The sequence below is a fragment of the Cimex lectularius genome, unplaced genomic scaffold (genome assembly GCF_000648675.2).
Source record: "Cimex lectularius strain Harlan isolate CLEC.00 unplaced genomic scaffold, Clec_2.1 scaffold308, whole genome shotgun sequence".
Lineage (NCBI taxonomy): Eukaryota > Metazoa > Arthropoda > Insecta > Hemiptera > Cimicidae > Cimex > Cimex lectularius.
In genome coordinates this window covers 326,953-344,605 of record NW_019392998.1, presented here as the reverse complement: position 1 = coordinate 344,605, position 17,653 = coordinate 326,953, and the positions used below count along the sequence as shown (strand labels likewise).

The 17,653-nt window shown below is 31.8% G+C and overlaps 1 protein-coding gene across 1 annotated transcript; it reads right to left on the bottom strand.

The window, feature by feature from the left end:
* Positions 1 to 7,328: 7,328 nt before the first annotated feature.
* On the bottom strand, positions 7,329 to 12,385 carry LOC106674059 (protein lin-32-like). The gene is made up of 2 exons (XM_014406499.2): positions 12,347 to 12,385; positions 7,329 to 7,977 (listed from the first exon to the last, which is right to left on the bottom strand). Exon 2 carries the CDS (start codon positions 7,971 to 7,973, stop codon positions 7,515 to 7,517), a length of 459 nt encoding a protein of 152 aa, XP_014261985.1. The 5' UTR covers positions 7,974 to 7,977; positions 12,347 to 12,385; the 3' UTR covers positions 7,329 to 7,514.
* Between the last annotated feature and the right edge of the window lie 5,268 nt (positions 12,386 to 17,653).

The following is a 17,653-nucleotide window of genomic DNA, read 5'->3' as shown; positions in this document are numbered from 1 at the left end:
CTTTGTTTTAAAATAAAATTCTGTATATTACAGAAAATTCATATGCCATTCTAGATTGTAAGATAGTCTTCGTGTATGTAAATATTCACAGAAAATATACTCGTACAAATATGTACTATTATTTTAGAGATTTTGAATAACGTTTCCGCTTTTAACGTCTTTCAAATAACGCTGACGCTACTTTTTGCTTAACGGGTTTTGCCGCTAACGCTACGTTTCCTGGGAGTTAGTAGTAGTTCAGGTTATAGTCATCTTGCAAACTTGTAAACGAAGGCACCGTTCACAGACCTTAAGGATTTTATCTAGATTGCAGACTATAGTTTGGAAAACGCTTCGGGAGCGATTTGGATATAGTTAAGTTTAAATGAAATTGAGGATGAAAAGAAAAGAAAACTTTTCGGTTAGCATAGCAATTTTGGTAAAAAACTAAAATATTACAGCATAGTTAGTTAAACATTTACAACTCATTAAAACCACAGTCTATACCTGTCTCTTAGAATTTTTAGCTTTGAAATTATATTTATCCGGTCCAGCCAAAGGCTCTGTTATAAAATTGCTGAGGCTTTGTTGAAGGAAAGAAGTACATGATAGCTATATTTCTAACTGTCATTCCTGCTGTGTTTACATAAAACAATAAAATATTTTAATTTGGAACACCAAATATACGTACGTTCATAGGAGTCTAGATTCATGAAAAATTGGTATGAATTGTAAAATCTTAACTGTAAAATAAACAATGTTATTAGCCATATAATTTTTTGTTTAACAAAAATTTAATTTGTAGATTTTATTTAAAAAAAAGATCATCTCTTTAAGATGTGAAACAATGGCGACCTGATTCAATCCTTCTTGAATAACGGCTTGTATCTTGGTAGCGGTGGAAGACCCTTCAGACAGTTGTTCCGGGAATGTTAAGCACCCTGGCCACCTACGATTGACTTCTTCCATTTTCCACCATTGCTATGATACTAGCCGCATCTTCATTATTTAAAACTTTCCCTCAAACAAATATGAAACATATAAATAATACAAATTTAAAAAAAAAATCAAACCACGTTAGAAAGCAGAAAAACCAACAAAACAGTGATTGCCTGACTATTCAAAGATCAAAATCCAATTGTGAACACAAGTGGGAAATTTTATGTTATTCACCTCTAACCCTCTAAAACGGACCAAACATTATTGTAAAATAATCAATGGAGGACTGTGTAATAATTAAAATAAGGATGGTCACTTTTTATGCCTCATAATATATTTGGACCTAATATCGTAAGAAAAGGGTTGTTAAAATCTGTGGTCGCAGGTCCGTAGGAGGTAGCTTCCCCTTGTTACGTTAATTAATTGATAATAATAATTATTATAAATAATAATAATAATTCCTCTCCGTCCATATGATATAGTCTTTTATGTTAAAAACATTATCAAACAAAAGTGGGCGGCAAGATGGAATGTCTGTAGAGATAGTATGAAAGAAATTAAGCCAGTTGTACATAAATGGCCAACTGAGGAACTCGAGAGAAAAGAACTTGTGATTCTCTCTAGATTGCGAATAGGTCACATCAGGCTGATCCATAATAGGCTTTTAATAGGCAACAACCTTCCAATTTGCCCTCGATGTACGCGAAGTGGAGAACGCATCATTTTGACAGTAAAACATATTTTGGTCGACTGTCCCACTTTACAACCCTGTAGGCAAAGGCTCAACCTTTCGAGTGATTTACAAGAGTTACTGGGTCCCCAGTGTTTCTTTCGAAAAGCACTTTTCAGCTTTCTCAAATTTATTGGAATTTATAATGAGATTTAGGCCTTTCACCAAATTATTATACCATTGAATGCCTGCTAATGTTTGAATGAGAGTTGCAAGATTTCTTTTTTCAGAAGTTTTTGAGGCTGCCGGAGCGGAAAAATGAAATGGAAGAAAATACAAATTGCGGGGTAATGAACTGCAATGCCTAAAATCGCAATTTAAATAAGAAAAATAGCTCCCTCAAAAAAAAATGATAAAGAAAAAGAAGTGTTATTGTGTTTTGTTTCTTATTATTGTTATGTAGATTTAGTTTATGTATCATATTTGAATGGAAGAATAAAAGGATAAGGAAGAGCCTATACTCATGCTGAGACTGTTGCTAGTCTGACTCCATTATTATTATTACTATTAGCCATACAATTCTATGGGAAATGTTTAATTTATGGAACAAAAATTCACAATTCTAATAAAAAAAGAACAGAAATAAATTTTATATGTAATTTAAAATGGGATTTTTGCATACATTTGGCCTTCCAAATTAAGAATTTTAAGAAGAAAAAAAAAGAAAAATTAAAGCTTGGATGGCAATAGGATAAATTAGTTTACGAGTGAATGTTTGGAGTCAGAGCTTTATAGCAATCAGAAGAGATATAGCTAACCAAAGATATAAGGTTTGGATGTTAGGGCGTGAAATGACCTTAGCCGTTAAGACGCCCTTAAAAATTAATAATAATAATAATAGATAATAATAATAATTTAAAAGTCGTCCATCTATAAAAAAAGAAATAAGGGTTGCTTTTATTAATACGGATATTTTATCTTGGTCTTCATTTTTTATTTTTACATTATTATTATTGTTTTAATTTTTATTTAATTATGAAACAGCAAATGCTTCTCTTTCTGAAAAAAACAAACAAATTTTTATCCTGCTTAATGAATTATCATCTAAAAATTTTTTGATATAATATTAACCACTAGTTAATTAATTTAATTGAGCACTTTGACCTTTAACCGTTGTCTTCAAATGATGGTAATTAATTAATATCGATCCAGGTGCGGCAGGGTGCATCGGTCGGCCGAGGTGTAGGCGTGGCGTTGTGACCACACTCAATCTTGGCGTACCAAACCGAACAGCCGATATTTCTCGGCCTAGTTAACAGAGGAAAAGGGCGGCCCATTCCCAGGATCAGGTCTAAAACCGAAGGATCATTAATTAAAAGCGGTTTAATGTGGAGGAGGAAGAAATGAAATTTCGACACGGGATCTCCCGGTTTTTCCCTGGAATTTTATAAATAAATCCATTCATTTTTTTCGAGTTATTTATATAAGTTTTATATATTTCTATTTTACAAATAATCCGTTAATTTGAATAGTATTTAAGAAAAAAAGAAATTGAGAATTGAGTATATTTAACAAATAATCAAATATTCCTTCAAAAAATTGATAAATATCTGATAAAATAGTTTTCATATAAAATTACTATTAGTTTATAAAAAGGATGATGTTTTTTAGTGTTTTAATTTTTTCTTCGATTGAGAGGAATTTTTTAGTTAAATTTAAATAGTATTATTTATATTTAAATATTAAATATATGTGAATATTTGTATCCATTGCAAACTCTACTGCCAATTTTCGCATCACTTTCGTCGTGTGAAATTAGTTCACCTTGGTGATGAATCTGTAGTTTGGTACTTTCAGAATGTGTGGTGATTAGTGACCGTTAATCGATATTGATTTAAAAATCGTGAGATGCAGTGTGGTGTGATGTAGGTTTCAGAAAAAATTTCTTTATCGTGCCAACGTTTCGATCTTTATTGAGATCATCTTCATTCATGTCGAGAGTGCCCACACGACATACAAGAATGGCACAATTACACAGAAGACAAACACTATGAGCACTGAAGATGATCTCAATAAAGATCGAAACGTTGACAGGATAAAGAAAATGTTTTTCTGAAACCTACATCACACCAGACCGCATCTCACGATTTCTAAATAAATACTTTCAGAATCTTCCTGTCATTTATGATTTGTCTGTCACATGTTTGACTTATCGGCACCATCAGTGGTGGAGTTGATCCAAAATAAATATTAAAATCTGAAAATGCCGAGAAGACCAAATAAAAACATACATCAGTCGCAATCACTGAATATACCAAGCCCATTGATATCCTTGATATAAATTTTATATTTTACACTTTTCGCTTAATTTCTCTCAACAGTTTTTCATTTGATCAGGAAGCTTACAAATTATTAAAAGCCATAATATTTTTTTTGAATGAATGGAAGAACGAGATAATGAAATATTAAATTGAATAATCTTTCTCTTTCATTGATATTCTAGGGGCATAACATAACAAGATGTTCGCATAAATCTAATTTTGAACAATAGTTACAAATATATGAATTAGAAAAATTTATTTAAATAGATGGTTAGATTGCTTAAATAGTTGATAGGTTTGAGCGTGCGAGCCGACATATAGTTCTGTAATAATAATAAAAATTTATTAAACCTTTCAATTATTGTATAATTTATAATTTTTTAAAGTAATGGTTTAGCGGTCTGCTGAGTTCCATTCCAAGCTCTCCTTACACACCAATACAGTAGCTCAAGCACTCTCTTCACCTTCTCACAATCCTTCTTGCCAACTAAAAAGGCATCCCTTGTGACGTCTTAACACAACCCTAATCATCAACCAACAATCCTAAACACTGACAGCTCCAGCAATGGGCGGCTCTTATCTTCCATCCTCATCCCAGTGGTCTGATAGGTTCCTGCTAGTCTTTTATTGGTCGCTTACAACAAATTACAGTAAAGATTGTTTTAAAAAATTGTTAGATATATAAATTTTTGTATACAAAAAAAAGAACAAGAATATTCGCCTGCAAGCAATATCCTTTCACTTACAGAAAGTTTCCTGTTCCTAGTAAAAAGACACATAACGTATTTAGTCGACAGAATCACCTACCATACTCCCATTAACATTACCTACCATTATTAAATTCCTTGTGTTTAGAATAAAAGGTTGCTCAGTGCGTCACATCTGACAGAAGAGTGCCACCATGCCTTGGCATAATTATAGAAACAGATAAGGAAGGGCTGGAACTGGTGTGGGGAGTGAGTATGAAGACTTAAATGTTAACATATTATAAATATAGGAAATGGAGAATATTGGAATTCCTTACCTAACTCCATTCGTAGTGCTTCAACTCTTTCCATCATTAAGTCCCGTCTTTTTAAGTACCTTTCTCTACAATTTAACACCGAAGATGGTTAATTTTCTGTTAATTTTTGGATGGATCAAAATATTTCAAAAAGGTTCGTAATATAACAAGCTATAAATAAAACCAAATGTAATAAGAAAACGGTAGTATTACCCCAGGTCAGATTAACATATAGGTAAAAATTATTTATTTTATGGCCAAATCGTATTTCCAATTTATGTATTCATACTTTCACATCTGTGTGCACAATAAGATTTTTTAAATTATTACAATTAATTAAAGTTTTTTGTTGAGATAAAAAAATCAATGACACGAGTGGGATTCGAACCCACGATCTTCGGCTTGATACGCTGCTGCTCTACCACTTGAGCTATCATGACCTCGACTTTTTTATCTCAACTAAAAACCTTAATTAATTGTAATAAATTAATTGGCCAAGGGGACAACGAAATTAGTGAATTTTTTAAATTATTACATTGAACTAAAACTAATAAGTAACAAAATATTACCGAAATTAGTATTCATATTATATCAATTTTTTAAGTTTCATATGAATAGTACTGCAAAATAAAACATTTTTTAAATTATTTATTTGGACTAAAAGCAATAAGTACCAAAATATTTCAACCAAAATATTTCTAAATTTGTTCATATTTTAACAAGGTATTAACAAAACCAGATTTAATAAAAAAAACACAAATATTACCCGACATTTTATATTTCTTTGTCTGTGACATTACAAAGAACACAGTTGAGTTCTTTTTTCGTGACTTCACATTGTAATGCAAATTTTAAAATAAAAATTATATAAATTTAAATATAATTTTATTAATAATAGGTCAATCGGGCAGGTCTGCAGCCTCGAAACTGATATAATTATGTCAAAGATGATTAAACGTTTGAAGGTAACTTATTAAAATATAAATGGCTAAGAAAACCGTTAACCTGGAACGTTACCGTGCACTTGAAAATATTATGTAATGCTAAAATTTCAATATAAATTATAGAGTAATAAATACTCGGACTTTTTAAAACAAATGAAAACACTTAAAACTTTAAAGTAAGGACATTAAACACTTGAAATACGCAAATCGTAAATATGAAAATACTGAAATATACGCTGTTTGCATTTCAAATAATAACAGATTCTACATAGGAGCATCAGATTTTCTGAATATCGTTACGTAGGGGTTTAAGTTAAAAATTATTTTCAAGTCCTTTTGACTGTTATATGTGTATGTGCATAAAGGAAAAAGAAAAATTATTAAACACATATGAATTATATTCCATTTATTCACCCAACTTTGTAACAAAAGGAACGTAAATATAAAATACGTTTCATCCAGGAGGTTTGTTTTATCACATGACCGTGCAAACTCTCCCAAAATAATCTTACTCCTAAGCAAACTTAAAGTTTACATCTATATACATTTATTGTACAAATGGACATAAAATTGTGGCCAAAGGGTTTGACTAGAAATGTGTTGATTTAAAGTGACGCTTTCCTCACTGAGCAAATTTGCCCTTTGGTCTCTTCTTGTATGAACACTCTTCGGGTCGAAAATCAGACGGTGATCAAATATCATACTGGAATGTTAGGGTATGGATTATATACAATAATTTTAATATTAAATACTTACTAATTGTAAAAAAATAATAATTAAAAAATTGAAGTCTTATTCTCCTACTTTTAATTTTGTTTTGTATAAATAAAGCACCAAGGTGACTCGTGCTGGTGGGAATATATGGCAAAATAGAATTCTTCATAAGAAAAAAGTCTAAACTAATTTTTGAAACAAAAATGATTAAAAATTTACATATCACATGCTGCATATTTTAAAAAATATATTTCTGAATGAGATCTTTCGTGGTGTCAATCTAGAAAGAAACATCTTGAAATATTTCTACTTCATTTAAAATATTTTTGTAACGCCAGACAATATGTATGCTCTTAATAAATATCATTATTATTTATTATAAATTAAATGATTTTTGAGAGATCATATATGGGTTTAATTCAGTCTCGTAAACTATGCGTTTTTTGCAAGACATTTTCTGAAGAAGCATACCTAAATCAGATATATAAATTTGTTTTCGAAACTTACAAAGTTTACTGTAGGAATGTCCGATCTATTTTGTAAAAATAATTAAAATTTATCCATATTGAAAATGTTCACTAAGATTTGTTCAAGAAGTATGCATATTTTATGTTTGAACGTTGATTATAACTAATCAGCTTTCTTGGTTAATTATTGCCGAATTTAGCTTCTAACGTTTATTTAGTTTTCAGAATTTTTCATATTTTTTGACTTATAAAACATTTTTCGAAGGCTAAAAATTATTTTGCGCTGCTAGCTTTAAGTACCAATGCTTTTTGTTACCTTAAGTTGAACAACAATTTTTCCGAGATTTCAATCGAAATGCACATAAAAACGGACCGAAAAAAGTAGTTCATTTTTCACTTTAACGTTTTGCGTTGAATCATATAGTTTCTTAAAATTTCGAATTGAGTCTCTTTGCTCGTAGTTCTTTCAGTTTAGGGTCATCTCGACGACCGTTCTAGAAGGTCGCAGAGTGCGGCAATGTAGCTCTGGGCCATTTGCAAAGTTTCAAATTTGCTCAATTTGTGATCAGCCCCGATGGAAGGAATGACTTCTCGCAGCCTGTCGAAAGCTTCATTGAGGCCGTTCATCCTTCTCCTTTCCCTCGCGTTGGCGGCAAGCCTCCGCCTCCGAAGTACCGAGGGGCTTGGTGCCCTGACTGAATCCCTCCGCCTCCTCTGGGAACTGCCGACGGACCAAGGCTCCTGCATCATAAGCGGTTTCTGCTCCATGGGCTGCTCCCAGTAACTCTTGTTGTCCCATTCGGACCACGATTCCGCGTAGTTGTTGTTGTTGATGTTGCTGGGGTGGCCGTAGCGGAGATCGTGTTGTTTGGCGACTCTATCTATCTCCTCGCCGAGGTAAAGCCTGTTACTTTCTCCCCCGAGGTCCAGCTCCATGGTTCTTAAAATGAAATCACTAAATCAATAAATAATTTAAACCAATTATAAAGTCATAATTACAAACAAATATTTCGAACATAATCAATTTTGATATGGACTACCCCACTAAAGAAAAAATTTGACGTATGATTCATCAATCTAGTTTTCCTGTTTTGATATCAGATTTGGTTATGTATTTATCTATTTCAATTACTGGGTTTGTACATAAATAACACACCAGACAAAACACAACGGTAAACTACTCAATAAGGCCAAATGCCAAAAGAACGAAGCTAACCTGCTATATGCAGACCCGGGTTAACGACCGAAAGTTTATTTGTACCATCAAGGCCTTATCAAGTTTACTGAAAGATTAAAAAATGAACATATAAATTGTGAGATTTCTTCCTGAAATTTCAGTTTAATGATCCTCTACTTTGGTCGTCTCTTGAAATTTTGGCATACCAATCTTTGGTGTTTTAGTATATCTGAAGCATTTCGACATCAATGATAATTCTTAAGGTGGACACATTAAAATGATGGGAATCTGATTGAACAAAATTAACAATAAAATAGAAAATTCCCTCAATTCTTTGTAAATACAAAGAAAAACAGGTAAACTAGGTTTAAAAACAGTTCATATCCTAGAAAAATTAATCATTTGGTATGACGTTGTGTTGCATACATTTTAGCCAAATGGTTATGTCCATCAAAATTTTCCTAAGCGGCGTACTGTTAATTTAATTAGAATTGAAATTTTGGAAAAAATCGTTTTAAAATTTTTTTAACTGGGAACTTTTTGCTCATAAACTATGTTCTATTATTAAACTTCCTTTGATACAGTTTTCCTAATAAATCACCTAATTGATTCTAATTTTTAATACTACAATCATTTGTTAACATTCAGAAAAAGTGAACTTTTATGAACCTGATTTTTCCCGCACAAAAAAAAAAACACTAGAAAAATCGTTATTTCCATCAAAAATGTTACGCTCGAGTTGAAACATTGGCTCTTTTTCATGGACTAATTATATTTATTGAAGAAACAGGGAAAAAAGCAAGAAAATCCAGCACAATAGCGAAAATGAAGTTAGAAGATTTATTACATACATTGTATGAAAATGAACAATTGTACAAATCTGGAGCGTTTTTAAAAAATGTGTATGTATTATATTCTGTTGGTATTAAACTCATATACATCGGAGAAGCTATATATTTTTTCTCGCAAAATATATAATAATGCATTATTGCATAACATGCATAATAATGCATTATATATATATATTTATTTATTTAGATTTAATGTCTATTAATTTATATATGGATGTTCGAAGAGTAACAACGTACTTCGTAACATACTACACATGTTTTGAGGCTCTCGCTTTTTTGTACTTTCTGTGTCAAAAATTAGTTAAAAATAATACATAGGTACTCTTAAATATAAATCTTACATTTATGAATTCTGTGGATTATTATATAAAAATAATTATTAATCTAAAATTAGAGCTCGATCAGAAAATTACTTTTTAAAAAAAGTTGTACTTTATCATCTTTCAGCACACTTTTTTAAAATCAACAAGTAGTGCTTTTTGTGCCGCCAACTTCTGTGCGGGTTTTTGACACTTATGAGCGAATATTTTTATATATAATTTTTGGATACAAATTTTGAGCAATATTTTCTCATAAATTTAAGTTGCTCCCAAAATTTACAATTCACTATTTTTATAAACCTAGCTACGAATACCTAATAATATACTAAGCAAATTTAAACAAAAATTGATTTTAATATATCATTGATGTTGAGAAAAGACAAACTTTTTGATCTCTGTCCGATCAAATAAATTATTTTGGAAAATTTCGGAGATACGGTAAAATTTAGCATGGCATACTTAACTATAAAATACAGACTCTTCTAAAAAAGAAATTCGTATGTATTTTCTAATGCATTGTGCAAACGACATAAATAAATGTTCATCTGAAAATTCACCCCTTTAAAGTGCTTGAGAAATGCTCTGCAATCCTACATACGTAGGTTGTAAAATGTATTACACATTTAAGACCATGAGAAATTGATTATAGTGTACATGTAGTTTTTTGTAAGAAATGGTTTAATTACTCGTACGTTATCAATTTTAAAATTCCTTTACCGTTTCTGACTCCGATCTCATTTTTGTCTGCTTGGAATAAATATTCCATTTTTCCTTCATAAACTTTTACAATAAGTTAAATGTGTTTATTAAAAAGAAACCAAATAAATTTAAAAGAAATTAGCAGATATACGGACTGAAAAATGGCGTACAGATCTATACAGGGGAGACTTCAACGCATAGAAAAGATCGCGGAAATAAAATTTATTTTTTAGAATATTTTCTTAATAATAACTATTTATTAATTTATGACGCTTCTTGTAAATATCTATGTTACTATCACGTCATTTTTTATTAATTATATCTAGATATATATCTAAATTGTTATTAGATTAGTTCTTACTAATTAATTCTTCTAGAACTAAAAATCATAGAAAATTACGTGATTTTTACCTTTAAAATTGAATGCATAGACTCTTTATTACTATTTATAATTTATTATGCAACAGTAGGTGGTGTACGGTGTCCCAGAGGAGGGGTCCAACTACTTTCAAAATAATTATCACATAAAATAGGTAATAGCGGGATTCAAACTCAGAGCTAATAAAGTTGAAAATACGGATCGGGCGCCCTAACTAATCTTCCACGAAGGTAAAAAAATGTATATTGAATGAAATTTTTAAATTAATCCAACTGGTCCGACCTAATTGGGACCAATCCCTGTTCGGGTTAGAAAAAAAATCAGATTTGCCGAATAACTTCAGTAATGCAGTACCAAGGGAAACAGGTCTGGTAGGCGGATAGGTGATATGCAAACGTTTATATTAAAATTAACCTGGGGGTTTTGAAAAAGTCGGACAAGGGTGACAGTGTAGTTCACTCATTTTGAATCAATTTTCTCTATCTTCCTTGTTTTTTTCTTGTCGGGTCCGTTTTAGCTGCTCCCGATTCTCTATTTAAATAATAACTGCATTGACACCAACCACTAAAGAGTGTAAACACCGCTGAGTCGAAGAGTGTAAAAAGACCAAAATAACAATGATAGGCAGACGAAAACATTTGGAAAAGACCTAATTACAATCCATCACTACGCTCAAAAAAGTGGCAGTAGGATTTGAAATAAAGGATGTTTGAATTGAAAGGAAATAGTAAAACTGGTCACAAACATACCGTGTACTTTGGGGAAAAGCGAGTTTTTGAAAAAGCAGGACAAGGGTAATGGAAAAGTCGTAATTTATCAATTTCCAATATCTGGTACCTTTTGGCTTTTCCCCATATTCTTTTTTTAATAATAAATTTGTTAAAAACCCACCACTGAAAATGACAAATCAAAACAGCGATTATTGGAATACCAAAATGTTCGAAAAAGACATTACTACTTGTCATCACCAGTAATGTTTGGAAAGTGCGAATCAACAATAAATGATTAATTATATAATTTACATGTAACTGGCAAAGATTAAAAAAGTAGTTTCCAAACTAAAAACTGTATTTAATAAAACAAATACAAATTAGTTTAGAATGATTCCAAAATTGTATTTCATTGCCAATTTTATGTAAAAGTAATAAGAATTTAAAAAATTGTAATATATTTAATCATTACGTTATCACAATGGAAAGAACATTTTAAAATTCGTAATGATGCTCCTTTTTTTATTCAAGAGCCAGGATTTTATTTTTAGAACCCTATTCTACAATCTCGCGTTTAAATTTATGTTCAAAATGAAATTGAATTTGCTAAAACTTCGTGTTTTTTTTACACTGTCATTTAATGCTTGACATAATCATATAGGAACGTTTTAAAAATTATACGTATAGAATGGGTTTTTGTGAACGATTTTAAAAATAATGGTAAAAAATAAATTATTAATGTAATTATAATTTAATGTTTATTTTTAAATACAGGTTGTTATTAACAGTTTTACTTTATAACACATAATGGTAAATTCAGTACGAAAATGATACACATATCTCTGAAATAGATTTATGATCTTATGATGATATTATGATTATGATGATGAATTAAATNTATTATAGATGGATTTGTTTCATAATGACTCTATGTTAAAAAAATGCCTGTATTGTTTATATAAATATATATACTCTTTTAAATAAAGTATGTGTTTTAATTGATTTACAGTAAGCTGTAAATATTTTTTTAATTTGTATATAGTCGATTTATATAATTTTATTTGAGTAGAAAAATTATGATGCACCCGGATTTATTTTTTCCTAATTTTATTAAAGAAGTGAGAGAGTTGAAGAATGAAATTCAATGTTGAAAGTTGTATTGACGATATCTACCTGATGAACGTTTCAATATAGGATCAGACTCCCTTCATACCTGGCCCGATTGATACTGAAGAGGTGTTCCATCCCCCTGGAGAGGTAGCCCTGGTGTCCGGGCTATCCTTTTGGTGGGGGTTACCTGACGTCAAGGGTAGCCGCTTCGAGCCGGTGACGACCTGCTTGACGTCACGCTCATGAGATACTCGTCAGACCAGATCATGATTATTAAATAACGTGTGTATCGCACCTCGGCTCGATTACGGGCTTTTATCTCCTAAGGGGTTGCGACCCACTGGGTAGAACCTCAAGAGGGTTGACAATGGAATAATTACAATCTGATACCTTTACATCTAGTGTTTTCTTATAAAATGGAATATTTTATTAAGACATTATACAAGGTAACATGATTAAAGTTTCTGCTTGAATTACGATGATTAAACCGTAAAGAAATAATTTTTTAGCACAGAATTACAGATTTTATAAAACATAATCTGTTTTGTAAATTGTATTATAGGGACCGTTCCACGTCTGAAGATTAACCGTTAAATAATACAAAATCAGCAATCCTTACAAATTGTTTCACCGTTTTTTGAAGCACGGATGCCAACTGTGTATTGGACAACATAAGATGTAGCGGCTGGGAAGTACGCTTTCTCGTGAAAAGGAAGTGCAAGCTACCACCTGCAGACGGTCAATTACAAAGCTCATGTCTCTTGGCTACATAACCAAACAAGACAGGTCCTGAGGGGAAAAATTTGATATACTAACAAATTAAGATGCCAGTGTCTTCCGTAAAAAATTCGGGTTGGCTTTGTTCATTAATTCTAACAAATTAATTTTAAATTAACTCATTGGCTTATTTTTTTGCCCTGAAATGTTTATTGTATTGTTAACCGAAATTTTTAAGCAATGAAAATTTTTGCGAGAAGCTGGATTATACTAAAAAAATATTTCGGAGTAAAATCGTGATCCATACTTAAAATTTGTATGTATCTATTATTTAATGTAAACATACTCTTCACTTTCTAATTGACGAATAAACTGTTCATCGGATTTTACGACCTTTAAGTCTAAGTAGTCAGTACCGATTACTTCTAATCTGCATTTCCACGCTGTTTCTGTTCGCCACCTTTTTCTGTTTGTTTGATTTCTGAGAAGTCAAGGGTTTTTCATAAATGCGTGAACGGAAGGCTCTAGGTATCTTTCGGTGTGTATAATTCGTAAACAATTATTTTTATTAAGGTTGTGTTGTCAAATAAACATTTATGTGAAATAATGTGTTCACATGAAATATGTAGAAAAATCAGACAACTCTTAAACGTTTATTGTCATAAAAGTATCAAAAAATCTACAGTGAGTACTTATATTTATATTATAAACTTAATAGACCTCTCAATAAAATCTTAAAACATATATAATTTAAATATCCAAAGAGCTGATTCATTGAACCTTGTATGAAAATTCAAATTTATCTACTTTCTAACTAGAATAGAATAGAAAATACTTTATTATTTAGAAAAATTTAGTTTACACCAATGAATTTTATTTACAACCAAAGTAGTCAATAAATGCGACATGGTTTCCAACTGTCTGTCGGATCACATTAGAATTTGTCATCAAACAAGGATTTCCCTTATATTATATATAATTACAATTAATTAAGGTTTATAGTTGGGATAAAAAAAATCAATTGTCATCATTAAACATTACAATTAATTAAGGTTTTTAGTTGAGATGAAAAAAAGGTAATGGCACGAGAGGGATTCGAACCCACGACCTTCGGCTAGATACGCCGCTGCTCTACCACCTGAGCTATCGTGACCTCGATCCATTACCTATCTATATATCTAACTTTATTTCTCTGTATATTTGTCTTTCTAGCTTTACATGTCTGTTTATCTCTTTCTAAGTATCCTTCTTTATTTCTAGCATGGCGAGAAAACACGAACCCAATGGCTGCAGTGTGCCTGTAAATGTTTTTGTAATTTCCCCTGCTGTATATTGTCGAGGCTGTGTTCAGATTCGCCGTTTAGCCCGGACGAGATTTAGCATTCGGTATCAGGTCGGCGTCGTATATTTAGAGGTAGTAGCAGGTTGTTGAATTCATTAACACGCCATAGGAAAAGGGGTGCAAGGGAGGCGACATCGGGAGAATTATGCAAATCCGGCACGTGGCGATGAAGACCGACGTATCCTGCCTCGGGCTACAATCGGAAAAGGCTTCGAGGTTTCATAGTAATTCGTAGATCATGAACGATTCCCAAGGTTATGAATTATCTAAAACACTACGTAGAGTTACTTTAATATCGGTAAGTATTGTAAAAACTTCGTTAGTAATTATTTTAATATTTTAATATCGAGCTTATGTTAAAATTCGACTACTCTTAAATTCTACTTTATTTAAACTATATTTAGTAGCTTTTGAGAATGCCAGTGGGTGATATTAATATGTTGACATCCTAAGCATGTCTAGGCATGGATTAGAAAATTTGCATTGTGTGAAGTTTTGTCGTTTCTGATTGTCGCTGGTTTGGCCTGTATAACTCGTTTCGTCCGTTCATCATATTTAGCGGAAGGTTTCTACCTAAAGGACATCGTTTACGAAATCGCATAGAAATCACTGATGACGGCGAGGTAAAAAAACACGTCTTACAAATGATTACATAGATATTAGCCAAGATATTACGGGAATGAACATATTTATAGTGGTTGGAGTGGGGTCAGAAATTCCAATGGCGGGGGTGAGAATCGAACCAACGACTACCACGTACCTAATGTCTAAATCTTTAACCATTCGGTTACCGCGGAAATCTAAAGTAAGAATACGTACGTATGTTTTTCTTTGTCGGTCATACAGATTCGTGTACACCACCCCCTAGTGAAGGTGAAAGAAGAGAAACCCAAGAAAACATGGAGGAAAGTTTGACCAGACAGAATAAAAATAATCGATTACCAATGGAAGGTTAATTTAGAGTTATTTTACAACTTTATGTGTGAATTACTTTTTAATACATGAGACAAGGAAAACAGGTAAAAATAGTAAAACTGAATGGACGTTTGTATGTTCCCTGTATTGGATTACCCAAGTTTTTTCTTCTCTATCTTAAGGGGCGTGATATAACAAATTGAATTTGTTGGACGGAAAGAAGGCTTCCATTATAACATTGAGAAAAATGGGGTTATAGTTCATTATTAATGCATTTCGCGGTTTGCATATAAAATGGAGCTTTCGGACGGCACAATCTATTCTCGAGTATACATCATCGCACGGTCTCGTCTTTTCTATCTTTTCTTATGAAATTATCGCTCGTCTTACAAATTCAACGGATTTCCCTAGAAGCGAGAAGCACTTGCATTTTGCCCCGATTGTTCTACCGGACAGCTGCCCGTCGATCGGGGCCGGATGTGGTTCGGGAATTGTTTCTCATCGAGGACAAGGCAGACAGAATAAATAGTCGATGTTTTTTGTGTACGAAATATTCATAATTGTGTCGTTTAATCTTTAAAAAAAATGCTACAAAAATAAAATGGGCAGAAACGCAAGGTGAAAATGTAAAAATGAACAAAGTAGTTTTATTGGGTGGTTAGGTTTTGAAAATTCGTCTGCAATTCTATCAGCTCTGATCATTCTAATGGAATAAACATCAAACTGATAAACAATTTACATTTAAGTGTGATGAAATAGTTCGTTTTATAATTCTATATTTGTTTTATGACAAAAACGAACTGGCGCGAGAGTAATCTACTGTCATTCATTCATCTTGAAACTTCTAACAATGTTGAAATTAATCAATTCTGATTGTTAATATCAAGCTTACAAATAATTTTCAACTGTTATCGAAAGAACTGTGACGATCAATATATTTAAATTTTTATTAAAAAACAAACATGTTTTAGACATATAGAATAGATATAAACTTATGATTCTTCCTTCTTGAAGGTGGGATAATAGGTCATCTCAAAAAACCACAACCAGTTTTTATCCACAACGTTTCGGATTTATTTTAATCCTTCCTCAAGNGTTATATATATATATAGAGAGAGAGAGAGAGAGAGAGAGAGTGAGAAGGAGGGAGTGGTAGAAGGCAGAAGGTAGAGAGAGATGGGTTGACGAGAGTACATTGGGTACAGATTAGAGATAAAATGAATGTGACATCCATTTATGATTAAACTACTGATAATGAATGTTCTGATAACTTTAGTTCATACCCTGGATTTCGTAATTCTATTATATCAATTACAAATTTTAAAATTCCGCAAATTAGTTTTAACATGTTAGAAAGACATTGAATACGTCGGTTGTGATTAACGTTCGGCCAACGTTTATAATCTGATCATGAAACAAAACAGGATTATGTAAAGCCACTAAAAAATCACCACGCATTTACTATTATAGACTAGCTTACAAATCCAAAACTAATAAAATTCCACAGGACGGATTGTGGTAGGTCAAATCTGGCCTGGAATAGTAGAATCCTTGGGAGGATCCTTGACCCCTTCCCTAGATAATTAATCGCCTTTTAGCCTCCATTCGGCTAATTCACTAATTAGTGCCCCTTGTTCTTCTCGTACAAGGCACGTGTCCTACACCTACCGTAGCTTCTTGATTCGAGGGGAAAAATTAGAATAGTAACTGAAAAACCGATTTAATTAAATTCACTTCTATTCCGTTTAAATTCAAAAAAATTTAACAGTCAAATATTAAAAGCATATATATGTTAATTTCAAAACAAATATACAATTTAAAAAATATACAATTTTGCACATTTTTAAAATGTTGATATAGTATTAAGCACAAATATTTCATTTTTCTTCTGGATTAGATTCTGTAACATTTGGTGTACAGGTTTAACCTTGGCCTCGATCTTCAAAGCAGGTGGATTGCAGCGGCTGCTTCTTCAAATTATATCATTTGTTCAATGACTTGTACAAATAGAAGAAAACAAACAATCAGACGAACAAACAAGTACAAAGACCTAAAATAAATGTTTGGTACTGACAAGAGAGCCAACATAAATTAAATATCAATGAAATAAGCAAATTTGAAGGGATTAGTATGCTTTTGTCTGAACTTGTCCAATTTATCTTTAATATTCACTTTTCAAGATCGTCGAATAAACTACTCCGGTTGGGGTTTATGCTGCGATAGGAATAAAAATTAATAGCTGATTTAAAACGTGTGCACAATATTAATAAATTGTTTTTTTTATTTTAATAGTGTTTTTAATCCTTTTGCGCTCTATAACAATTTGTTTACCATTGAAGGCTAAAGGTCTAAAAGATAGTTCGGAGAGAATAAGCAGGACATTGCAAGCAGGGATT

Bases quoted from the DNA above. Each gene is read 5' to 3' on its own strand.
- LOC106674059 (XM_014406499.2), bottom strand. From the start codon at position 7,973: ATGGAGCTGGACCTCGGGGGAGAAAGTAACAGGCTTTACCTCGGCGAG.